We start from the raw sequence: 27,225 nt of genomic DNA, 5'->3' as shown, positions 1-27,225 counted from the left end.
TACGAACGTAAACAGATTTGTGTACTGCTGTGTTGTCGCCTGATTTAAAAATAACGGGGTAGAAATATTATCCTTGTGATATATTTTTTGTATTTATAAATGTTCTCTTTGCAACAACCCATTTATCATGTACCGGATTATGAAAAATATTAGCATAGGCGGATCCAATTTGTGGGAAAAATTTGGTTGATTATATGGGGAATCACTGAAGCATGACTGGAGCCCCCCCCCCTTTATGAAAAGTTCTGGATCCGCCACTGATAAGGATAAATACATGTGCCACATTTATACTGTTATACTGATAAATAAATGAACCACTTTTAAATTTCTTTCACACTGACGGGATTCAATTATATCCTACCTTATTGTCTCGACAATGTTTTAGTTACATGTAATAAAGATCTCATAATAAAAATAATTCATGATGGGTTTCACATTTCTCCCAAAACTTGGAATTGAATGAATTTATCGAGAAACATGAAATTGAAGGTTAACAAATTAAGTATGCTTATTTTAAATGAAGTACAAAATAATAGATGTACAATAAACTGTTAAACCAAATATAAAGAAATTTAAGGATGACAAAATAAATGTACATGGAGGGACCCACCTTTCACCTTTTTATTAATACATTTAATGAATGAACACAATTTCTTTAAACATGTTCAATTGATTGTTTTTCATTACCAATTAGCGAGTTCGTTGACATAATACTTGGTTTTCTATGTAAATCTATGTAAATATTTTCATCACCTACATCGCCGGAGTTACAAACATGTGTAAAGTACATTTCCTTTCATTGTGGCCAGTGTTTTGCTATCTCCATTTTCCTCTAAAGAAAGCATGGTTACCTGCACCGAATTTACTTAGAATTCGGGATTTGTTTTCAAAATTAAGTAAACCTGGGACTATTATACTAAAATATATTATGTCCCAGATTAAACTGAATATGAAGGGAAAAAACACACTATCCAAAGTCAAATCCATAAAATCCCAAAACGTCCCTGTTTTTAAAAAGCCATGAAATGATATGTAAATTTAAGTTGTCGTTTGTGATTCTATTTTCTTATTTCTATGTTTTTTCATATTTATAACAAAAAGTTTAGAATACGCGAGATTAGTTTTAGGGTCGAGGAGGAAGCTGTGATATACTTACTAAAGAATATGAATATTGAACACAAAACCTATTTACCGTAAAGTATATTATGTAATTTGGTTAATTATGTCTGTAGTTAATTACGGTCTCATTTACGTTTATCCAACAGCCTCGAGTCATTTCATTCATAATTCCTAATTTGGTCTCATTGCAAACACATGATGATGTAAATTAACAGATAGAAAAGCTGCACGGGGTTAGTCCAGAACTACTTGAGAGGATACAGTTGGATTCAATATATTTCGCCGTGAAAACTGTTAAGAGTCTTTGTTAAAAAAAAATCAAATTTAAAACAAAAGGACCTTTTGCACATTATGAAATAAATAAATTTCACATGCACATGTATATAATTTAGAACGTCTTGAGATAATCAAGTACATAATCATGTACGCGATCATTCAACTTTCGATCGTTTATTGTACGCGTGTTTTGTTTTTTTAGCAGGTGTGCTTGAGCGGGGCTTAACTGAGTTTATTTGAGGTCAAAGGTTTGAATTGACCAATGACAACACTCGTTCCTTAACGAGTTGATCTAATAAAGTTTGTTTGACTGATTATGTCGCACGGCCTTTCGCTAAGCTTGGCCGCAGTTAAGTATAATATTTTATGAGAACCGTTAACTGAAACATAAATAAACTGTGTATTTATTTGTTACAGGTGTCCACATTTAATAAAGGCATACGTTAATGTACGATTAATGTCCGATATTTTGTTTCAAGTTTATCTTTATTTCTTTTGTTTATTTTTATTTCAGTCCTTTGCCTGAATAAGATTTTTCAGGATATGGATAGTAAACTGCACATTGTTAGAATACAAAAAAAATATTGATGCCAACGTTAAAAACATTATAATGTTATACAAATAGACAGGAAATACGAATTTTTTTTAGATAAACATTGATTAATACAATTTTAATCTGCTAACCGAGTCCCTGTGGTTTTAATCCGTTTTGTTTTACTGTCATTTTGAGATCTTGCTTTTCGGCATTTATTTAGTTTGGCTAGCGCAGGTTTCTTTCCTGTAAATACTTAAATCTATATGTCATATCATGCAGAGATAATGGAAATTTTGTATAAATCCTAGATCCAGAGCTGCCTAACGTTGCAAGAACGGGTAATAGATACTGCGGATGGGAAAAGAACATAGATGACAATTTTCTATACCCATGTCAACTAGTGTTCGAAGCAGAACTTACGTACTAGATTTTTCATCATGTATATGAGGGTCTGGATGGGGTTTACAGAATAAAGGGCAAAAAAAAAAAAAAAGACTAGGGAAAAATAGACCATAAAGAATAGAGAATTAAGGGTCACTCTGTGCTAATTTATAAATAATAGAGAATAATGGGCAAAATTTATTAAGAATAGAGATCTTTGTATATATGTTCAAAGAAAATCAGCATACAGTAATAATGCATTGCAATTACGTTACGTTCACAACTTCTTTTTTTTTAAATCTACAAATTATATATTATAGAATTATTTTGAATCAAGGAGTTCAGTAGACAGTAGTACAATATTAAAACCCTCATTAAGTAGGTATGAAGACAAGCTTTTGTTTTTGAAACTTCCCACATGAGGCGTTTGCCATAATGTAGTTACAGCCTTGTAATAAAAGGGAGGTAAATGTTCCTGAGACAATATACCTCAAGTTAAATGAAACCCATTTTCAGACATTTCAAATACATTTATATTTATACATTGTATTCTTAAAAGATTTGGAAAGTTTTTCCCGAAAAAAATATGAAAAAATGTGGATTGTGTCCACATGTGTCCACAGATGATGCCCCCGCTTGCATATCATATAGTTATAAAGGGACATAACTGAAGAACGGTAAAAGTGACGCTATCCAAATTTGAACTTGATCTGAGTTTTGTGGTAATAAGCATTGTGTGTAAGTCTCCTTACATTTGGTTGAGGCAAACTTAAGTTAGAGAACGGAAACGAAAAATTTAGCAATTTTACCATTTATAAAGGAGCATAACTCTAGAACAGTAAAAGTGACGCCACCAAAATTCAAACTTGGTCTGTATTTAGTGGTAATAAGCATTGTGTATAAGTTTCATAACATTTGGTTGAGGCAAACTATTAAAAGTTAGAGAACGGAAACCAACTTTGGGACGGACGTACAGACGGACATGGGTAAAACTTAATGCCCCCTTCACTACGGCGGGGGCATAAAAAGACGAATTTTGGGAGAATCTGGTGCCATCTCATACTAATAGCATTTATTATAAAATGGCTTAAAAGACCTGCCGACTTATTTATTTTCAATACATCGCAAGTCAGGTTATTTATTTTCAAACTACACCAGAACAAACCATTTACTTTTGTTATTATCAAGGCTGAGTTATTTTTTTTTTCAAAATCCTCCTGGCCCCTCCCCCCCAAAATATCAAATGATCGTCCCCTAACTGACAGGACTATGTCCTGTTTTGACTGATAAAAAATAAAATAGTTAAAGAAGACGTATCATCGTTTATTTGGAAAAGGATTATATTTTAGATTCCGGTAAATCAATTGTAAAAGGACCTGATAGAGCCTCAATATTAAGGCACAAAAATGTACATCATTACATAGCAACTTTAAAACCTGAATGATTTTTCCCACGGTCGTTCATAAAGGTCACATGAGTTTAATGTTACGTTAAATTTCCCGCCATTAAAAATCTCGTGCCGTGGACAAAATTGATGTCGGCTATTTTTAGCATTCAATATAGTGAGCGAAGTCAAGTTCAAGTTCAAGTTCAACCACATGCTGTTATTCACTGAGATGTGTATCGTGGAATTGTCTTCCCACGGCAAATTAATTTTTTAAAATTGTCCAAAATACAACACACAAAGATTACATTCATTGTGCGTAAATTAATATTATTTATGCAGCGACGAGTTAATGCAGCAACCTAAAAGCACGATATTGCATAGGTTATGACGTTCCCCTGCTCGTAAGAAAGAGCAAATTTTAATTATTAATTTGATTAGAAAAGATCGCCCGGACCTAATTCTCATTCATTCATTCATTCAATGTATACCCATCGAATGACAAATATGTCACGCGTAGACCACGTATTTGTGTACCAAGGTTGATTTAGTTACATGTATGGAAGTATTCCTGTTGTAGCCGAAATGTATTAAATATCCTAAAGTAATGCCAACAAATCGTAATAAGAAAATGCCGTAGACTTGTAAACATAGTGAATGGTGAATAATTTGGGTATTTTTTATTTGCATATACAAAACATTGAGACACGTAATTTTCTTTAAACTGATCACATTTATTAAGTGGTAGTTTACGTTTATTTTTACACAAGTATGTCCCTTTTCGTAAATAAAATATCATTTTACCGGTGAGAAAAAAAAAACGAGGTCAAAATCAAGTATATTTTTTTTTTTATAAATCTATTTAATGCAATTGAAGGAATTAACAACAACATTTTGCTTTTAAATCTTTTATTTGTTTCAGTCAATTAGATATATAACCTGATTATAAATAGACAGGAAATACAATTGTTTAATTACATAAGAAATTTCACATACCCTGACTGTCGCGTGCTGGCATAGATCAAGAGGATTAGGGCAATTAATTACCTGATGTGACACTGTGCTGGGAGAGATGTCGCTAATGAAATAAACAAAGTAGCGGAAGTCGGAGGGAATTTAGGGAGGATTATTGGAGTTTCCTGGTGTCACACCGAGAATAATTGTGGTGTATGGAGTTTGGGAACATATTTGATTTACTTGTACTGTAATGCTCTTTGTGTGGTAGGAACATACCTTTAACTATTTTATATGAAATGTTGTCTTTGCAAATTCATCTCTATATATATATTCTGTACACCGTATTTATTACGTATGTAGTGTATATTATACGTACTTATTATTTGGATTTAATTACCGAAAAGTAAGGAGAGGAGAGAGAAAAGAAAAAAACTATTCTTACTCCAACACTGCCCGCACCTCCATCTGACACCCTCTGACTTGATTTTATCAACAAAATAAAATATCTAAAATTGCCATGAAGATGGTAAACATTAAAGTGGACATTATTTTAGATAAATATGTTATCCTGAAATAAATTGATCAGGTATTTCCTGTCCAGATCGAATATTTAGTTCGTTTCACGAATAAAGGGCTGAGCCTGTAGCTTTTACTATTTATTATACCTTGTTTATTGTTAGCAATTTACCAAAATCGATTGCAACTTTATTACTCTGCACGCCTATCTGAATGGGAGACCTTTACATTACAAATAAATGCAACAAAGACATTGGATAGTGTCCTGTTAGTACTCGTATATATTGAGTAAATCCGGGAACAGTATATATATTTATATATGAGAGACATAGGTATTAAAAATATAAGCCAGGTTAAAATTAAATAGTAATATCACCAGAAATGCATTTAATAAATTCTAGTATGGTCATCATATTATAACAAAAATAAATATCAGGTGCCTGTTAAGTGTGTTCATACCAATCAATATTCCTATAATTAAGTCCCTCCTATTTATAACCTGGGACATACTTAACGATTCATGTTTATATATAATTATAATAATAAATTATAACTATTAAAACATATGCAATAATTAAAATAATCAACACCCAGCCAAACAAATTGACTTTATATGAGACACTGTATATAGAATGAATAGGCTACTGACAAGTGACAAAAATAGAAATAAAACTCAAAGTTAAACCAGAGACTTATGCTGACCATTGTTACAGTTGTCAATCTCTGTGTATATATATATATGTCTCTGGTTAAACACATTTTCCAATTTGAACCTTTAACTTGATTGCATTCATTTCCGTATTTTCCAATTTGAACCTTTAATTTATTTGCATTTATTTCCGTATTTTCTAATTTGAACCTTTAACTTAATAAACCACTTCCATTCATAAATATTTGCAGTTGTGTATTGCAAAGATACCACGTGTATTCATCGTGTACATTGGTCGTATTAAAATAGATTTTTATTATTGACCAATGAAAAAATTCGATATTTAATTCATCAGAAAAGCCATGCTTAAAAGCGTTTCGTATTTGTATTTAGATCTTTCCCCTTAATTTGAAACCTGCAACACTGATAAAAGAATCCAAGAAAAAAAATGTAGACTAATCATCTAATCCAGCGACATTTTATATTATAAGTCTCAGTCTACTCCATAGATCTATACTATCTTTCTGTCTTCATTTACAGGTAACTATATTTTCAAATGCATCGTAAATAAGATGGTTAATTTTAACAGATTCTGATTTGCATTGATTATATATATCTGTTGTACATTTTAACGATGTATTTACAACCGTCGCTCACGCTTCACTGGTTCTATTGACGACTCAATACACATCAGTTTTATCGGACAAACAGCTAATTCCCGTCGACACGATAAATCATGTGTATTAACTGAAACACTTTTAAAAATACTATAGCTAATGTTAAATAATACACACGTCGTTCGCGCGAGTTATTAAAGGGACATCGTTATCTAAGAGTATGAGAGGGATCATTTAATTGTATGTGTTCATAAGAAATTTCAGTAAACTTTAATTAATGTCCATCACGGAACTGAGGGATACGCGTTTTCCATTATAGCTGCAGAGTAGAAACCTGACAAATTCTTCAAGTCAAGCCCAACAATTTTTTTCACTAATGACATTATCCATATACTTCTGTGTTTCCGTGACCAATATGTATTTAGTTTTCCGGGACAAGGACCAAAAATAGACATAACTGATTTATTTTTCTAAACATGGCAATTAAAGACGAATTTAATTTGATAAAAAAAAATCACATTCTGACCCAAACTATCGGTTAACGTTATGTATCTATCATAGATATAAGTTCAATTTACGCGTTTTTTGTTTTACGTAAAACGACTTCCATTCATAGATATTTGCAGTTGTGTATTGCAAAGGTACCACCTGTATTCATAGTTTACATTAGTCGTATTAAAATAGATTTTTATTATTGACCAATGAAAAAAAATCGATAGTTATTTAATCAGAAAAGCAATGCTTAAAAGCGTTTCGTATTTGTATTTCGATCTTTCTCCTTAATTTGAAAAAACCTGCAACACTGATACAAGAAAACGAAAAAAGATGTAATCATCTAAAGCAGCGACATTTTATATTATATGTCTCTGTCTTAACCATAGCTCTATACTATCTGTTTCTGTCTTCATTTACAGGTAACTATATTTTCAAAAACATCGGAAATAAGATGGTTAAGTTTAACAGATTCTGATTTGCATTGAATATATATATATATCTGTTCTACATTTTAACGATGTATTTATAACCGTCGCTCACGCTTCACTGGTTCTATAGACGACTCAATACACATCAGTTTTATCGGACAAACAGCTAATTCCCGTCGACACGATAAATCATGTGTATTAACTGAAACACTTTTAAAAATACTATAGCTAATGTTAAATAATACACACGTCGTTCGCGCGAGTTATTAAAGGGACATCGTTATCTAAGAGTATGAGAGGGATTACGGCAAACATCTAAAACGCCGGACGAAAGTCTAAAAATACAGCAAACGTCTAAAGTCAGAGGAGGAGGTCTATTTCTGTGTCAAACATCTATAATTACGAATTATGGTTATTTATTAACCATAATCTGGCGTTCTTGCCATTAATCGGGCACTATAACCATATGGCTTTCCTAGTGTATACGGCATATATTTCTGAATTTTATCTACTTCAAAATATAAAATTAAAAAGTTGTGAAAACAGGAAATTGTGAAATATCCTCCTTATTTATTGTGACAGTCAGCAGGAAACAGATATGGCCTAAGATTTTTTTAGTAGCAAATTGTCGAAGCTACATAGTGTATATACCAGAACAAAAACCAAGTTCATTTTGAAACACTACCATGTTTTATAGCACAAATAGGCAAGAAGTTGACCACTGAAGTACATGTATGCCTCTCTTGGGCATGTTATAGAACGTAATTGTGAATTATTTCATGTATTCAAAAGACACACCTGGAGTCTCAATACTTGTTTTGTATTTTCAGTTTGTCAAGTGTGGTTTTGCTGGTTCCAACTTTCCAGCGCACATTTTTCCATCATTAGTTGGTCGTCCCATTATCAGATCTACAGCTAAAGTGGGAGATATAGAAGTCAAGGTAATTTCCTGTAATTCAGCAAATTGATAATCATTCGAAGGGATTTCTTATGCTTTTGTAAATAATTTTTAAGACCAAAACTTCAGAAGAATCTTTGCTACACTTTGCCTTTTAGATGTATATATATATTTTGCATGCACACGTATAAAAATTGCGGTTTTTATCCAACGCAATCATAGGTTTGAACGTTGTTTTCAATTGAGACTTATATATATATATATATATATATATATATATATATATACATTGATATATATTAATTATAAAGGAAGTTGAAAAATATGGACTCCTTTGTATTATAAGATTTTAGTATGGAGGTTATACAAATTATTTCGTACCAAACTTTGGTTTGAAGTGCTTCACAACAATATAAAAATCCAGATTTCAATTTTTAAATGAAATTCAGCAGTAAACATGGTAAATATATCTAAAAATTGCAGAGAAGTAATTTTGTTTTGGCTGACTTATTTCAGGATCTGATGATTGGAGATGACGCAAGTAAACTTAGATCCATGTTAGAAGTAAATTACCCCATGGAAAATGGAATAGTTAGGAACTGGGAAGATATGTTACATTTGTATGACTACACATTTGGACAAGAAAAGCTGAATATAGATCCCAAAGACTGCAAAATTTTATTGACAGAACCACCAATGAATCCAACGAAAAACAGAGAAAAAATGGTGGAGGTTTGTATTTCCATTGTTATTTTTTCCTTTTATCAAACAGAAATGACAACTAATTTGCGAAAAAGAGTTATCTCCCATACTGGATGGGATAGAATAGACTTATTGTACAGACAAGTAGATTCACTTAAAATTCACTCTTGGTGAATTTTTACTGTGATTTTGAGTGATTCACTCTGAATTATCACTATTCAATTGATATTTTATGCTTGTAGGAAACTGAAAGCTTTAGTTGATGTTCTATGAATGAAACAGTAAATCTGTATGTAGACATTCTCTCATTCTAGATGCCTACTATTGCGGGTTATGAAAGCTTTTACAGTTTGTTTATGTTCTTGTTTAAACTAAATGCGACTGACATTCCTACTATATTAATATGACCAAATAATTTTCTTGCACGGGATAACCAATAAAATATTTATTTTAATCAATAAGTCCCATTATAATAGATTAATTTACATAAAATTGGCAGGATGAGCTTATTGTCTTTGACATTTCACTTGCTAACTATCCTTTGTAGTAATTGTATATGGCTAATTTAACCTAAAGTTGCAGCAATTTCAGTTTTGATGATATTCATAACAGCAAATTGTTGGTTTTTTATACGACCGCAAAAATTGAAAATTTTTTGGTTGTATATTGGTATGACGTTGTCGTCGTCGTCGTTGTCGTCGTCATCCTGCGTCGTCCGAAGACACATTGGTTTTCGCACTCTAACTTTAGTTTAAGGTGGTACCCAACACCTTGACTAATATTAATTTGGCTCGTTTAATTTTCATAAAATTTTGACAAAATGTTTACTTTGACCCTTTGACAAAAATATAAAAATTTCAAAAAATTTGAACCAACCACTTTATCAGAAAAATTTCATTGGTTATATAGCAGTTTGACAAACACTAATTTTGATCATTGAGAAGCTTAATATTTCCTTAACAATACAACGTAATTAAAACGTTTAGCTGATTTTTACAGAGTTATCTCCCTGTAGTATTAGGTACCACCTTAAGTGAATGGATCTCCATGAAATTTTACCATAAGGTTCAATACCACGAAAGGAAGGTTGGGATTGATTTTGGGTGTTATGGTACCAACAGTTAAGGAATTAGGGGCCAAAAAGGGGCCAAAAATAAGCATTTTTGTAACTTCCAGACAATAACTTGTGTGTAAGTGTATGGATCTCTCTAACATTGTACCACAAGGTTCCATATCACAAAGGGAAGGCTGTAATTGATTTTGGGGGTAATTGCCTCAAAATTTTAGGAATTAGGGTCCAAAAAAGGGGCAAAAAACAAGCATTTTTCTAGTTTCATGACAATAACTTGTAAGTGTATGGATCTCTCTAACATTGTACTACAAGGTTCCATATCACAAAGGGAAAGCTGGAATTGAGTTTGGGGGTAATTGCCCTAAACGTTTAGGAATTGGGGGCCAAAAAGGGGCCAAAAATAAGCATTTTTCTAGTTTCCAGACATAACTTGTGTTCAAGTGTATGGATCTCCCTGAAATTGTACTGCAAGGTACCATACCACAAAGGGAAGGCTGGGATTGAGTTTGGGGGTGATGAATCATAAGGGGGTTCAAAAATTTTGGGGGGGGGATTTTTTTTTCTTTCTTTCTTTTACTTTTTTTCCTTTTTTTTTTCTTTTAAAATTTTCCATTTTAAGTTGGTTATTTCTGATTTATATTTAAAAGCAAATAATAATGATATGGTAGGAGATACACACCAAACAGGATGTGTAAATTATTATATAATAAGTATTGTGCAATAGCAAGAAAATTTCAATTCCACAGTATTGCACAATAGCAAGAAATCTTCAATTGCACAGTATTGCGCAATAGCAAGAAATCTTCAATTGCACAGTATTGCGCAATAGCAAGAAATATCCAATAGCACAATATTGCGCAATAGCAAGAAATTGTCAATTGTACAGTATTGCGCAATAGCAAGAAATATTCAATTGCACAGTATTGTGCAAAAGAAGATACTTCGTATAAATTGCTTATTTCTTGATCAATTTCAATGGGGTTTTATTCTTGAATTCTTGGGGTTCTTTAATATGCTGAATCTAACCGTGTATTAAGTTTTTGGATTTTGGGCCCTGTTTTTAAATTGGTCCACATTGAGGTCCAAAGGGTCCAAAATTTAACTTTGTTTGATTTCATCAAAAATTGAATTATTGGGGTTCTTTGATATGCCGAATCTTACTGTGTATTTAGATTCTTAATTTTTGGTTCCGTTTTCAAATTGGTCTACATTAAGGTCCAAAGGGTCCAAAATTAAACTTAGTTTGATTTTAACAAAAATTGAATTTTTAGGGTTCTTTGATATGCTGAATCTAAACATGTATTTAGATTTTTGATTATGGGCCCAGTTTTCAAGTTGGTCCAAATCGGGGTCCAAAATTAAACTTTGTTTGATTTCAACAAAAATTGAATATATGGGGTTCTTTGATATGCTGAATCTAACCATGTATTTAGATTTTTGATTTTTGGGCCCCGTTATCAACTTTGTCCACATTGAGGTCAAAAGGGTCTAAAATAAAACTTTGTTTGATTTCATCAAAAATTGAATTCTTGGGGTTCTTTGATATGCTGAATCTAACCATGTATTTAGGTTTTGGATATTGGACCATAATAGGTGAATGTCCAATTTAAAATTTTTAAGTTCTTAGACCACATTCATTCTGTGTCAGAAACCTATGCTGTGTCAAATATTTAATCACAATCCAAATTCAGAGCTGTATCAAGCTTGAATGTTGTGTCCATACTTGCCCCAACTGTTCAGGGTTCGACCTCTGTGGTCGTATCAAGCTGCGCCCTGCGGAGCATTTTATTTTAAACTGTTTTGTTTTGTCCTCACCAAAGTGTATCAACTGTTTAATATAATAATTTCAATTTTATTCCTTATTTACAGACCATGTTTGAGAAATACCAGTTTCACAGTGTATATGTAGCTATCCAGGCTGTATTGACATTATATGCTCAAGGTAAGATTTACTATAAATCCCTGTATTGACACTGCAGTTAAACCTGGTTTGATTATGCAGAAGTATTGTCAGTGAACTCTTTAATCAATCAATGCTAAACTTACAATTTACAGCAAAATGACATGAGTGTGTAGGTAAAGGTAATATCTTTGGTTAGCTTGCTTGCTAGCTGAACCGTGAAGTCATTATAAGGTTAGGTATACTACCCTCCTTTAAGAGTAGACTAGTCCAGCAGATAACCAATCTGTCTGTAGGACTAGACTACTCCGACAGGAGGGTAGTATACCTAACCTAATAATGATTTCACGGTTCAGCTAGCAAGCAAGCTAGCCAAAGATATTACCTTTACCTACACACTCAAGTCATTTTGCTGTAATTAGAATATAAGCATTCTGTTTGACTGATATAATGTAGAAAACTAGATTATATTTTCTTCTTTACATCAGATCAGTATCATTTACCAAAAAAATCTAAAAATTGATAGAAATTGTGCGGAATAAAATAAGTTATCTCCCCATGGCTTATATTCTGAACAGGACAAACTAGACTTTTCAGTTAAAGTTCACTCTTGCTGCTGTTGGGGGATTCAGTGTCAAATAATCATTAATGTAATTGGAGGTGATAATACTCTTGATTTACAAAATGTATGTGACCTACATTCATGTAACCATATAGATTATACAGAAATATATTTCAAGTGAAATGCATACAATTACCAAAATTCACTAAATATCTAGAGTGATTTTTAACTGGATCACCTTTTGTCTCCAGCATATTCCTGTTCATTTAGCATCTGAGTAGAACATGACAAAAAATACTATTTTGTTAACAAAGTGAGGTTTTCATTTAAAGATTTTTATGCCCCCGCCGTAGCGGAGGGGGCATTAAGTTTTCTCCGTCTACTTACATCCCAAAGTTAGTTCCGTTCTCTAACTTTAGTTTGCCTCAACCAATTGGTATGAAACTTATACACAATGCTTATACACAATGCTTATTACAACAAAATACAGATCAAGTTTGAATTTTGGTGGCGTCACTTTAACCGTTCTAGAGTTATGCCCCTTTACAATTGGACAAATTGCTAAATTTTTCGTTTCTGTTCTCTAACTTTAGTTTGCCTCAACCAAATGGTATGAAACTTATACGCAATGCTAATTACCACAAAATACAGATCAAGTTTGAATTTTGGGGGCGTCACTTTAACTGTTCTAGAGTTATGCCCCTTAACAATTGGAAAAATTTCTAAATTTTTCGTTTCCGTTCTCTAACTTTAGTTTGCCTAAACCAAATGCTATGAAACTTATACACAATGCTCATTATCACAAAATACAGATCAAGTTTGAATTTCGGGGGCATCACTTTAACTGTTCTAGAGTTATGCCCCTTAACAATTGGAAAAAATTCTAAATTTTTCATTTCTGTTCTCTAACTTTAGTTTGCCTCAACCAAATGGTATGAATCTTGTACACATTGCTTATTACCACAAAATACAGATCAAGTTTGAATTTTGAAGGTGTCACTTTTATTGTTCTAGAGCTATTCCCCTTTACAAATGGAAAAATTGCTGAATATTTTGTTTCTGTTCTCTAACTTTAGTTTGCCTCAACCAAATGCTATGAAACTTATACAAAATGCTTATTACAACAAAATATAGATCAAGTTTGAATGTTGGTGGTGTCGCTTTAACCGTTCAGGAGTTATGCCCCTTTACAAATGGAAAAATTGCTGAATTTTTCGTTTCTGTTCCCTAACTTATGTTTGCCTCAACCAAATGTTATGAGACTTATACACAACAAGAAATGATTGTAACAGGATGCTGTTACGAAGTCTCCCAAACGAAGCTCCCATAATTCGTAATTCCCAGGGTCGCCTGACATTGGGCAACGTCCAGTGAAAATTGGTTTGGTCCAGTAAAGTTATATGCATTAGTGATGCCTGGGGACTAACCTTGTATATCATTCAAATCATCTTGGCATGACAAACCAGAATATATATGGTTTAGGGTTGGGGATCTCGACCATTTACAAGATACTAGAACATTGGGGGTTGGGAGGAACCCCTGGGGACTGGCCCTATACGTCATTCAAATGTTCATTACATGACAAACAGGAATAAATATGGTTTAGGGGTGGGGATCTCAACCATTTACAAGATATTAGAACTTTCTTAAATGGCAGGGGGTGGGGGTGACCCCTGGGGACTAACCCTGTATTTCATTTGATGTGCTTTATCATGGCAAACCAGAATATATATGGTTTAGGGGTGGGGAATTCGACCATTTACAAGATATTAGAACTTTCTCAAATGGCAGGGGGTCGGGATGACCCCTGAAGACTAACCCTGTATATCATTCAAACCATCTTAGCATGACAAACCAGAATATATATGGTTTAGGGGTGGGGATCTTGACCATTTACAAGATATTAGAACTTTCTTAAATGGCAGGGGGTGGGGGTGACCCCTGGGGACTAACCCTGTATTTCATTTGATGTGCTTTATCATGACAAACCAGAATATATATGGTTTAGGGTGGGGATCTCGACCATTTACAGATATTAGAACTTTCTCAAATGGCAGGGGGTAGGGATGACGCCTGGGGACTAACCCTGTATATCATTCAAACCATCTTAGCATGACAAACCAGAATAAATATGGTTTAGGGGTGGGGATCTTGACCACTTACAAGATATTAGAACTTTTTTAAATGGCAGGGGGTGGGGGTGACCCCTGGGGACTAACCCTGTATTTCATTTGATGTGCTTTATCATGACAAACCAGAATATATATGGTTTAGGGGTGGGGATCTCGACCATTTACAAGATATTAGAACTTTCTCAAATGGCAGGGGGTCGGGATGACCCCTGGGGACTAACCCTGTATATCATTCAAACCATCTTAGCATGACAAACCAGAATATATATGGTTTAGGGGTGGGGATCTTGACCACTTAGAAGATATTAGAACTTTCTTAAATGGCAGGGGGTGGGGGTGACCCCTGGGGACTAACCCTGTATTACATTTGATGTGTTTTATCATGACAAACCAGAATATATATGGTTTAGGGGTGGGGATCTCGACCATTTACAAGATATTAGAACTTTCTCAAATGGCAGGGGGTTGGGATGACCCCTGGGGACTAATCCTGTATATCATTCAAACCATCTTAGCATAACAAACCAAAATATATATGGTTTAGGGTGGGGATCTTGACCACTTACAAGGTATTAGAACTTTCTTAAATGGCAGGGGGTGGGGGTGACCCCTGGGGACTAACGCTGTATTTCATTTAATGGGCTTTATCATTTAGAACATTTTCAATTAAAAAGATTGTGTCTATCACAAACGGTTTTCAATTTATAATCATTTGAAAATTTTAAAAAATAAAATCCCATAGGGTTCTATAGTAAAACCCTCTTTTCTTTTTGCCCCTCAAAGTACCCCTTTATAAACCCCATTGCACTAACAAAACCCTGATTGCACCACTAGACATGTTAGTCTAACATATTGTGAAACCCTACGTTAATCTGACAAGCGGTTTTGGAGAACGGGTGCGGACAAGTTCAAATTTAAAAGCAGCGGAAGAAGAAGAAGAATAATAATAATAATAAGAACTGAGCAAAAACAATAAGTCTTCCCAAACTTTGTTTGGGAGACTTAATTATTATTACCACAAAACTCATTACTCTAATCAAGTACAAATTTGGATACAATGTACCTTCACTTTAACTGTTCTTCAGTTATGTCCCTTTATAACTTTATGTGATATGCAAGCGGGGGCATCATCTGTGTCACATGGACACATTCCCCATTTATTTTTTATAAAATTATCTGAAAGGTGCTTTTTGTTTTGCATGCAGTATAATTATGATTGATCCTCTTCAGAACAAAAATTTTTTTTTTTTGATTCAAGCGTCAATGACGAGTCTTTTGTAGACAAACACATGTCTGACTTACAGATTTTAATCCTAATATCTTGATCTTTTCTGACAGAAAAAGTCTTATCCAAAAATCTAAATTAACTTCTTGGCCCCTGCAGATTTGTTAATCCTTGAACACATATGTGGCTGATTGTATTGTAGCTGTATGGAGATTAACCATTAAATGGTATAACATTTATTGATTTCCATTGGGAACCGAAAAGAACAATTTTTAATCCTTCAGTCTGTTATATGAATGTTTTTTGTGACGATTGTTGTTTTCAAATTACTGAAGTCATTGCAAACATGAAAGTTTAATGCTTTATTAAAATAAATGTTTTAAAAAATATGTTTTATGGTTATTGTATTGCTGTTGTGGAATGAAAAAAAACATAGATTTCTAGCAAAAAAAGGAACGAATACCATTTATCAATTTAGTCCCGAGCTGATTATTTTTTCTGAATCCAGTTCTTATAAATTCTCTTACCTATTTTGTGTAAAACAATCATCTATTTAAAGTTTTGAACATAAATCATGGATATTTAACTAAACATAATATCATTGTTGGTATTTTTATTCCTTTATGTATGGAAATGATTGTATCCATTCAACTCACATCTATATTTATGTATCTGGCAAGTTATGGAACGTTAAAGCTATAACTTAGAATTTACACATTGGTTGTGCTATTTTTTTAGATGGTACATGTACTTTCAATCTTAGCTGTTAAAGATATTGTGTTCACAAGATTAAGGCCTTTATTAGCTATTAGCTATAATAAAAACTAAATAAATGATTTTTTATTGAAACACTGATCGTGCCTCATCTTTTGGATTTCTAAATTTGTTGATTTTCCATAATATGACTAAGGCCTCTAAAGCAGTGATTGTAAAGGAATTGTTAAAGAAGATAGAATGATAATTGTTTAAGGTTTTGGGTTCAAATCCTACACCCATAATGAGAAAGTTTGTGAATATAATGTTAGGTTGATATATATATTTTTTAATCAAATAGATAAAAATGTGTATTTTTATTTTACCATATATGCAGATCTTTTTTTCTTTTTTACTCTCAAAAAGTAAGTGTACGGTTGTAATTGTTATGTTAAAACTGATTCAATATAGTTTCTTAATAAGTTTCTTTTTAATGTTGACATAGTTGACATGATGTTTATTTGGACAACTTATAACCAATAAAAGTAAATCTGATTGATAAAATGTTTTATAAAACTAAAACGATAGGTAAACATTTGCTATGATGAAAGGACATTACAAGTGTATTGGGTACATGGATGTTTATTTTACAGTGTTTAAAACTGTGGTGTTATAACCATTTTCATAAAATCAGCCTAGTATGTTCAAACCTGACATTTGGAATAAACAGATTTTTTTAAATGGTTTTAGAGAAAGTTTTTGATCCATTTTTTCTACTCGTCATTCTATATTTTGTTATTGCTATATTAATTTATTATAATGCTTGATATTTTTTGTTCGCTAAATAATAATAGTGGTCAAGTCCTGTGTTTTGAATTAGAATGGTCAAATGTAGAACGTAAATTACTTACGTTAACAAATAATGCTCATGATAAAATGGATCTACACACAAATGAAAACAACAAGATGGGAAAAAGAAGACATAATATACTTTTTATTAAATGGAAGAAGCTCAAACAAACAGTTTGTTTGCATTTATTAAAACACATTATCAATAAAGCACTTTAAGAGTAAAAGTTATCAAACATAAGTATGTCAGCAGTAGCTGAAGGGACATTAAGTTTTACCCTTGTCCCTCTGTACATCCGTCTGTCCATACATCCATATGTCCGTATGTCCCAAAATTGGTTTCCGTTCTCTAACTTTAGTTTGCCTCTACCAAATGTTATGAATCTTATTCGCAATGCTTAATACCACAAAAGACAGATCAAGATTGAATTTGGGTGGCGTCACTTTTACCTTTCTAGAGTTATGCCCCTTTACAAATGGCAAAATTGCTGAATTTTGTTTCCTTTCTCTAACTTAATTTGCTTCAAGCAAATGTTATGAAACTTATACAAAATGCTTATTACCACAAAACTCAGATCAAGTACGGTTTGGGTAGCGTCACTCTTACCGTTTTTGAGTTATGTCCCTTTATAATGTTATATGCAAGTAGGGGCATCAACTGTGTCCCTGGACACATTCCCCATTTATTTTTGGTAAATATAAAAAGAAATGTATCTATTATCATGCAAACAATTTGTTTAATTGTAAATGTCCCTGGAACTTCTACAAAAAATTTATGTAATTTTCCTTCAAATTTGAAATCCCTAAGGCTTCTGACCTACATATTTTTGAACCCTGACCCATGGTACTAATTTAGATTATTCTGTAAATGATTTATTGATTTTAACAAAGACAGGTTGTTGGGTTTGAAGATGTACTGTTGAGAGTTAATTGGAGATTTTAATTTGTCAACAGATTATTGCTCTAGTTATGGTCCCACAGAGATTTAAGTAAAAGTTTCATCTTTTGGTTCATTTGGAATTTATACAACTTAAAATTGTGTTGAACAGAAAGAAACAATGAGTAAAGATGGATAAGGTTAAAAAACAACATGTAATTATAGTAAAGACTAGTATTTATGTTACTTTTGACTGAAATGGAAAAAAGGTTAATAAACTACTGACATATTTTAATGTTTCATCAAGTGGTTGATTGCATACTAGTATATATAAAAACTAGAAGATGTGGTATGATTGATTGCCAATAAGACAACTCTCCACCAAAAACCAAATGAGGTAGAAGTTAACAGCTATAGATCACAGTACAACCTTCAACAATAAGCAAAACCCATGTTGCATAGTAAGCTATAAAAGGCCCTAGAAAGACAGATGTAAAACATTTAAAACGAGAAAACTAACGGCCTGATTTTATGTTCAAAACAATAAACGAAAAAAACTATGTCATTAACAGAAGCTGAACTGTTTATCTCTTTTATAGGTGGTTTGGGTTATAATCAGACATGGTTCAAATTTAGTTGCTAGCTTGATGTCATGTAATAATTTCAAAGTTATATCACAGATATATCTTGACTAAATTTTGTTTCAGATTTTGTCCTTTGCTGGGTTAAAGGTTTAAGATTTTTTTGTCTGATTTCATCCAATGTTCATTTTTAAGTTGACTTTTCCTCTGTTCTTTGCATTCATGGTCAAACAGATCTCCTGTTAAGTAATTTTGGGGAATGTATCTTTCATTTAACAGAGATTTTGTGTATTTTCAGGTTTACTAACTGGAGTTGTTGTAGATTCAGGTGATGGTGTTACACATATATGTCCTGTTTATGATGGCTTTGCCTTGCCACATTTAACAAGACGTTTAGACATAGCTGGTAGAGATATAACTAGATATTTAATAAAGGTAAATATTAAATGTTTGTATTTGGAGGAAATAAAGTCCAACTATAAACTCTGTAATTTTTTTTAATTTTTTTTTTAAATGGAAAAAAAATTGCCAAAAAGTTGGGGGTGGGGGCTGCAATTCTTAAGCAATGAATGTCATGAGGGCAAGATATAGCTGGATGTTTCTACACCATACCCCCTTTTTTAAAAAGCTTTAATTATTATTTACAGGCCTTCTTTTTGAAGTAACTGCAATAGCCTGTTGAAAATTTGAATGTTAGTTATATTAGGCGAAAGTTTTTAAATTCATAGCTTTACGGATCTGCCGATCCAATTTTTCTGATTTTTAGAAAGAAAAAAAATTGATATTTCATGCTTTTTGATTCCAGCCGACCCTATGAAGTGCATTATCAATGAAATATAAATAAAAATATCTGCATAGCAGCATTTTCCTGAAATTAAACGCATTGATTAAGCATGATAAAACATTATCAGAAATGATTACACATTGTGTTATAAAAAAAAAAAAAATTCAAAAATGACCTGAAATGTTGTTTGTGCAAATAATTTTGCAGAACAAAACCTATGTAAAAAAAACCATTACAAGTTTGTTTTCCTTTTTTGTCCTAATTCTGTAAGATTTTTCATCTCATTGATGAAATGAACCCGTCCAAACATGATAGACGTCCAGTTAAAAGAAAGAGATATGCACAATAACTGGGAATATCCTTATTTCATAGATTGAAATAAAGTGGTCGTCCTTTAGGATATCAAAAACAGAATTGCCTGACAAAGGATGTAAATGATATCCTCGTCTTTCCGGTGGACCCTTTATTTTAGTGCGACGTGTTTTCGTATTCGAAGCTAATTATACACAATGTTTGCTGAAAGCAAAGTTAATTGGTTTTTTTTTTTTCGTTCTTAAAATGACAATTTTTTCGTTGACATACCCCCCTTTTTACAAACTTATATGACGAAGACATGCATTGTATGTTTAAAACAGCTGAGCAATAGTATTTGAAACTAAAAAATGATGACAAAAAAGCATACCAAAAATATTTTAGTAAGCTGAAAGATATATTTTTTATATACATATTTATGTCTTGTAAGAATTTTTTTTTCGACCAGACTTTTTCACATAAAAAATTCGTAAACCAACAAATTAAAAAACCCTGGCCTTTTATTGAAATTAATATTAAATGAGTCCTAATTTGAAGTACATGTTATGACATTTATGTGACATTTTCCAGTGTCAAGTTTTCTGATCAAATTACCTTTATGAAAATCCTGCAATGTATATGCTGTGGCTTTTTTTTCAGTTATTGTTACTAAGAGGCTATGCCTTTAACCACTCAGCAGACTTTGAAACAGTGAGAATGATGAAAGAAAAATTGTGTTATGTAGGATATGATATAGAACAGGAACAAAAATTAGCTTTAGAAACAACAGTACTTGTAGAAACCTATACAGTGAGTATAACTCCAGGGTTGTAGTAGTTTGGCTTGCCAAATTTATACATTATTTTTATGCCCCACCCAGCGGAAGGGGCATTAAGTGTTACCCTTGTCTGTCTGTACGTTCCAAAATTATACACAATGCTTATTACCACAAAACACAGATCATGTTCGAATTTGGGTTGCATCACTTTTTACCGTTCTTAAGTTATGTCCCATGGACACATTCTCAATTGATTTAATATTATGACCCACGCCTGGCGCCAAATTCACAGAGGGAAAATGAAAAGAGAAATTATGAGTTAAAGTAGTTGTTTGATATTCTTCAATGAAACAGTAACTAAAAGACACAAATAGAAACAAAAAACATTTATCAGTTAACAAAAAGTATTCGACAATAAACAAAAGTTTGGACATCTTTTCGATTATAAACAAAAAGTGAACAGAAATTAATAAGTTATTTTAAATTATTATGCTCTATTTCTCTCAATTTGAAAAAACACATTTTTGTTATCCTATATAATTTATAAAATAAGAATGCAGATTGTATGACCTTTACATAATTATTGTTTTACCATGACATGAAACCAAGGACCCGCTCCTGTTAAAATGTATACAAGAGGCAAGTTCAAAATGGTTCTCCGCCTCTCACCATTTTAGCTCGCCTTGCCTGTATGAGGTTTTGCCATTTCTTGTCATTGTTTGTCTCATGTAAACTTTTAAAATAATCTTCTCATACATGTATGAAACCATGGGGCCAATTGGATTCTGATTTAGATATACAAAAAATATGTTACACTGAAACCATCAATTTATTCCATTGATGATCCATTCCCCTTTAATGACAACTTTTTTGGTAACAAATTTAGCTTTTTTACCTTTTATCTTGAAACTGTTATAGATACAAATCATCAGGAACAAAAGATTTACAGAAAGATAATATGACTAAAACCATCAGTTGACTCTTTAGAAATTATTTCTGTTACATGTATTACAATTTCTTAACATTTTAGCATTTTACCTCTTGTCGTTAAAACTATTGTAGATAGGACTCTAACTGAATACAGCAAAAACGATCATTAAGGCAGTTCATTATTTTTCGTTGGATACCAATTTTTGAGGATATTGTAAACCATGAATTTGTATGTTCAATCAAGTATAAACATTTTTTTGGATATATTTTTAAATTAATTATTTTCAGCTGCCTGATGGAAGAGTAATTAAAGTTGGAGGAGAAAGATTTGAAGCTCCCGAAGCATTATTCCAACCTCATTTAATTAACGTAGATGGAGTGGGCGTGGCCGAACTTTTATTTAATACAATTCAAGCAGCAGATATAGACACTCGACCTGATTTTTATAAACATATTGTGTTATCAGGGGGTAGTACTATGTACCCTGGATTACCCAGCAGACTAGAGAGAGAACTTAAACAATTATATTTGGAACGAGTGCTGAATGGAGATACAACTAGAATATCGGTAGGTTTTTGAACGGATGATTACAATAGGTACTGTAAACTAATTAGCATTAAGTTTTTGCAGTATCCATTCATTTTATTTTGCTTTTGATATGTGTTTTCATCATGATCATGAACAATGATTATTTTTCTATGTAAAAATCTGTGTAGGTTTATATGTTGCAACTTTACCTGTTAAACAACAGATGGACAGTAACAAGTGAACATCTTTATAACAATACAATGACTACAGGGGAATAAAAAAATGCACCTGTACTTTCTCAGAAAGGAGACTGTAGTGTTCTGCTTTTGAAAAAATTAAGACAGAATTACAGAAAAGTTAACTTTCTGTTACAGGGGTTTTTAATTCAATTTGATTTCTTCCGATGTATCCATTTTTTACCTTTTTCAACTATACCAAATCAATACTTTTCCAAAAATCCCTTCATTTTTTTCAATATAATTTTATCTTTATACTTATCATGCTTATTATTTTATGAAATAAACGCAAAGAAATAAATTATATGAAGGTTTATGAAAAAATTAAGGTGATATCAATGTCCACACAATGGACCCACTTTTTTCTGTGCAACAGATGTTTTTAAAAAGAAATTTCTGCATTATTTTAGTCTATTTTCTTTTGGTTTAATTTAGTGTGCTTTGCTATAACTCAAACTATTTTCTGCTTGAAACAGTATATATATGTGCAACTGACTTATTTTTCAAAAAGCTAGAAAGATAGAAAAAATATAAATATATAGCAAGCAAAATTAACATCATTGTTATTTAAACACACTCTAATATATTAATCTTGTCTCATTCCTGATTTTTTTCAAGTATTATGAAAATTTCTGATTCCAATGAGATAGAACTTTATGGTAATGCCTAAAGTTCTTAAAAAATGAGACTCCTATTGTATTTTCACCAAATGATATGTTGAAGTTTTGCATTTTTTTTTTTATCATTTCAGAAATTCAAAATAAGAATTGAAGATCCTCCAAGAAGAAAACACATGGTGTTTTTAGGTGGTGCAGTATTAGCAGACATTATGAAAGATAAAGATAATTTCTGGATCACTAGAGCTGACTATCAGGAGGAGGGGTTACGTGTGCTGAATAAACTCACAGGGCCAACGAAATAAACATTCCAATCATCTCTTAGCAACCAAAAAATGATCAAAAGTTCATATCATAGAGATACCAGACGTTAAGTGAAGCTGAGCAAGGTTGATTGTTATTTGCAAGCATCGTGTACATTTTATGCTACATCTGCTTGTTTCAGACATAAGTATTTCATGTGGATACACCTTATTGCTATTTGGAAATCTTCACCGCTTGACCCGAGAATCTGGGCTGCTTGAACTATTGACGTCATAGAACAATCACTTTTCAATTGTGGTGTCAGTTATTTTCTATTGTGACGTCAAAATTTTACGGGAACCTTTGTGATGTCCAGTAATGGCAGACAAATAGCGATAAGGTGTATTAGCATGGTGAACAATATTTTTCCATATTTGTTTATGCGATAGTTAGATTTTATATGTTGTTAGTTGTAGGGTGGAATTGAAAATGTTTAACAGTCAGATTTTTGAAAATAAATTTGATCATTAAACATTTTCCACTTTGTGAATTTTATTGAATTTTACTTGCAACTTAAGTTACTTGTTCAAGCACAAAGAAGCTTATATTTTATACAGCATTATTTCATCTATATACATCTAACATACAATCAGCTTTGCTTAGCTTTATTAATACTTTGATATGAAAATAGTTACATGTATTTCATTGTCACTCTTGGTGCAGATTTCCGAAAATGTTTCAGATTATAACATAATGTTATTATGTGGATTCAATACTATTCTTTTGATTCTAATTTCGGTGGATTACGTTAGTTTAGTTTAACCACAAATTTAAACGTTCAACCAAATAAAAATAATATTGACTTTCAAACTGAAGTTGTGAAAACCATGAAATCAAGTATCCACAAAAGTTCAATTTGTCCAGAATCCACGAAAATTTGTATCCACAGAAAAAGATGAATCCACAGTGTATTTATGAATAGTGTAAAAGTTAGCAAATATATAATCCAAAGAAAACTTGATGGCTGACAGTGTTCTCCCATGCTTTTTCAAATAGTATTATGGGATTTGAAACAGCATTGTTGTTCTGAAGTTGTAAGTACAACATTTATAATGCATTCTATTTCAAAATCTAAGCAGATCGCACCATGGTTAATATATAACACTATGGTACCATGATGCTGTAAGGCATTTTGGGGAGAACACTATAGGAGAAATACATATACTCTTATCACTACTATAGCAATTTCATTTTGGGTACCTTTTGAAAATATGATATTAATTCACGCATACTTCATGAGACTGATTGATTCAATAGTAATCGGGGTTCATCACAGGGTTTTCTGCTTGGATTGTTACTAGTCACATCCATTTAGTGCCACCTTTTGAATATGTGTGTGACTCTTGAAAATTGAGATATAAGAAACTGGAAAAAAACGCAAGTTTAAAATTCGGATCACTGGTGAAAGTTTTACAGTAAGATGTAATAGTGTCTGATCCTTTTATGACCTTTTATTATTTTCCCTTTGATGAACCCTGATAAATGTATGAATGAATTTAAATATGTTTTGCATGATTTTCCTTGGTATTTTTGTATAATTATGGATGGATGGCATAACTTAATTAAATGAGGGCTTAATTTTGAAGTCTGACATTTTTTTCTGTTGAATTTCGAATAAATTTTGCACTTTGTTTGAAATAATCAAGCAAATGTTTGTAAAATATTATCAAAAGATAAATGATAATTAAACAAAATTATAGTAACAAGAAACTCAGAATATGTAGTTATCTGAAATTGATAAATTAACAGTGTTAACAAAGTAGAAACGCAATATTTCAGACGTTTTTGAAACATATAATACTTGTTAACTAGAATTGAAATGAATGAAAGTACTGTAATAAGATGCTACCATTCCAAGGAGTTTACAAATATTCTCTGGCAATCTATTTTATGACCTTTATATATTTTTTTAATGTGTATTTGTTCTGTTGAAGTCTGATTATTTATAGAATTAAGTCTTGTAATTGTTTAAATCATGTGTTCTTTTAAAATTACATGATGTTCCATGTAAGTCTTAAATTTATTTCTTTGATTGATTAAATGACTTTTAACTTTCTTGAAGAGAGCACATATACCTTTTTGTAATCTTTTTTATATGCACCTGTAAAAAGCAGCATAGAATATAGTAAGCAAAGAAATGAAGAAAAATAAATGTTATCAGTTAATTTGCTTTTGAACAATTTAACTGTAGCATATGTAGCTTTTATGCTTTATGAAATATTTAAAGGTACAAGACCTATGAATTTGTTGAATGTAAAAAAAAATTAAAGAATTGTTTGAATATGCTCTTTTGGTTCAACTTTCAACGAATCAAGTGCACCTTTTGATTTATTTCTAGATATAGAAAATTTATCCTTTTAGTCTTTATGTTGACGGCAAAGGAAAATTAAATGCCAGTATATAAGATCAGATTTTTATTATTGAGGAGGGATGTTTTCACACAATAGTATAATATATAGAAGGTGCTTTTTTGTATGATTTTCCATGTCTCATTATGTATATTATTATATTGTAAGATATTGTGTATGCAATGATTATGTATAGGATAATAGTACTATTGATAAAATGTCTTTCAAATAAATTTTAACAGTGATTTGAATGGTTGTTTTTAAGCAAATTTTTATTGACCAATGCTACAAGTATTATGGGTTGTGAGTTTGAACCTCGCTCTTGTTAGTTGTGATCAACGCCAATCTTAATAGACAAGTATTTTGAGCTTTCCAGCCAAATGTCCTGGTTCTCTCCAGGTTCACGGGCTGCCTCCACCAATAAAAATCCCTGCAAGGTTTGTGCCAAGTTTAACACCAAAAAGCAAACAAGTTATTAGGAGTTTATAGTTTTAGACCAGTAAGTCAGTTAATTTTGGGCTCAAGGCAAAAATTGGGGAACGTCTCTTTGAATTGGCATCAAACTTGGTTTGACGAATATGAGAGATACCTTTTTGACTATCATGTCATGATGTTGAATATTATGGTCATAGATACTAAAAATAGACTGGAATGTTTTTGTACTGTAGGAAAGAAATAATCTTTGTTTGAATTGGGGGGATGGATTGTTGGATATATGGTCTGTCATCTCGACAATTATGGTGTGTACATCTCACAACTTTTACTAGAGGAGGAGTTTGATGTGTAATCCAGTATTTTTTGTAATTCTTTTTAAATAATGGCACAAAAAGAAAGTAAGATCTGTATCCATGATGTGGTCATCAAAGGTTTAGGTCACAGATACTAAATTTTGACAAAATTCATTGCGAAAACGGTTTCTCTGTAACCTGCCCAGGGGCGGATCCAGCCAATTATAAAAGGGGGGGGTTCCTAACCCAGAATAAAGGGGGGGGGGTGTGTTCCAACTATATGTCCCCATTCAAATGCAACCCCGGAACCACCCCTCCCCCCCTCGATCCGCCCCTGCTGCCTAAGGGACTGGAACTAAACTTGCATAATAGAAGGAGATCTGTCAACATATCAAAGTTAAAGGCAGATACTTAAAAGAAAGTGGTTTATGGATGATGACCCAATAACTTCTTTTGGGATTGGAATCAAATTTGAATATTTACATAATGAGAGGAATAATTATTGATTGTAAATTTCGTGCATCGTAGTTCAGGCTCACAGGTACTGAAATTAGTGGAGAAAAGGGGTTCTTAATTATAACCCAAGAATATTTTGATTGAAACCAAAAATGGGTATATTGCTAGCACATTTGATGAGAGAAAGATTTATATTGGTTTTGAGGTCAACTGCTCATATATCAAGGCCAATACTAAAAATAGACTTGAATTTAAGCAGATAATAGATTTCTTTAAAAATAAATTGAGACGTGGTATATGTGAGCTTGCTCACTGAGGCTCTTGATTTTTCTTAGCTCATCTGATCTAAGTAACCATGTTAGCTATTATAAATTACCT

The 27,225-nt window shown here is 32.1% G+C and overlaps 1 protein-coding gene across 1 annotated transcript in view; it reads left to right on the top strand.

Annotated features, from left to right (window-relative positions):
- Positions 1-25,908, top strand: part of LOC127739014 (actin-related protein 2) — a 32,609-nt gene extending 6,701 nt beyond the window's left edge. Inside the window, exons 2-8 of the mRNA XM_052250577.1 lie at positions 8,188-8,298; positions 8,772-8,987; positions 11,899-11,971; positions 19,147-19,283; positions 20,584-20,733; positions 21,920-22,198; positions 23,147-25,908. Coding sequence (XP_052106537.1) covers positions 8,188-8,298; positions 8,772-8,987; positions 11,899-11,971; positions 19,147-19,283; positions 20,584-20,733; positions 21,920-22,198; positions 23,147-23,317 — 1,137 coding nt within the window. The 3' untranslated portion in view covers positions 23,318-25,908. The remainder of the gene's footprint in view (positions 1-8,187; positions 8,299-8,771; positions 8,988-11,898; positions 11,972-19,146; positions 19,284-20,583; positions 20,734-21,919; positions 22,199-23,146) is intronic.
- The last annotated feature ends 1,317 nt before the right edge of the window (positions 25,909-27,225 follow it).

This window comes from Mytilus californianus, unplaced genomic scaffold (assembly GCF_021869535.1).
Source record: "Mytilus californianus isolate M0D057914Y unplaced genomic scaffold, xbMytCali1.0.p SCAF_4, whole genome shotgun sequence".
NCBI lineage: Eukaryota > Metazoa > Mollusca > Bivalvia > Mytilida > Mytilidae > Mytilus > Mytilus californianus.
This window is presented reverse-complemented; position numbering and strand designations above follow the sequence as displayed.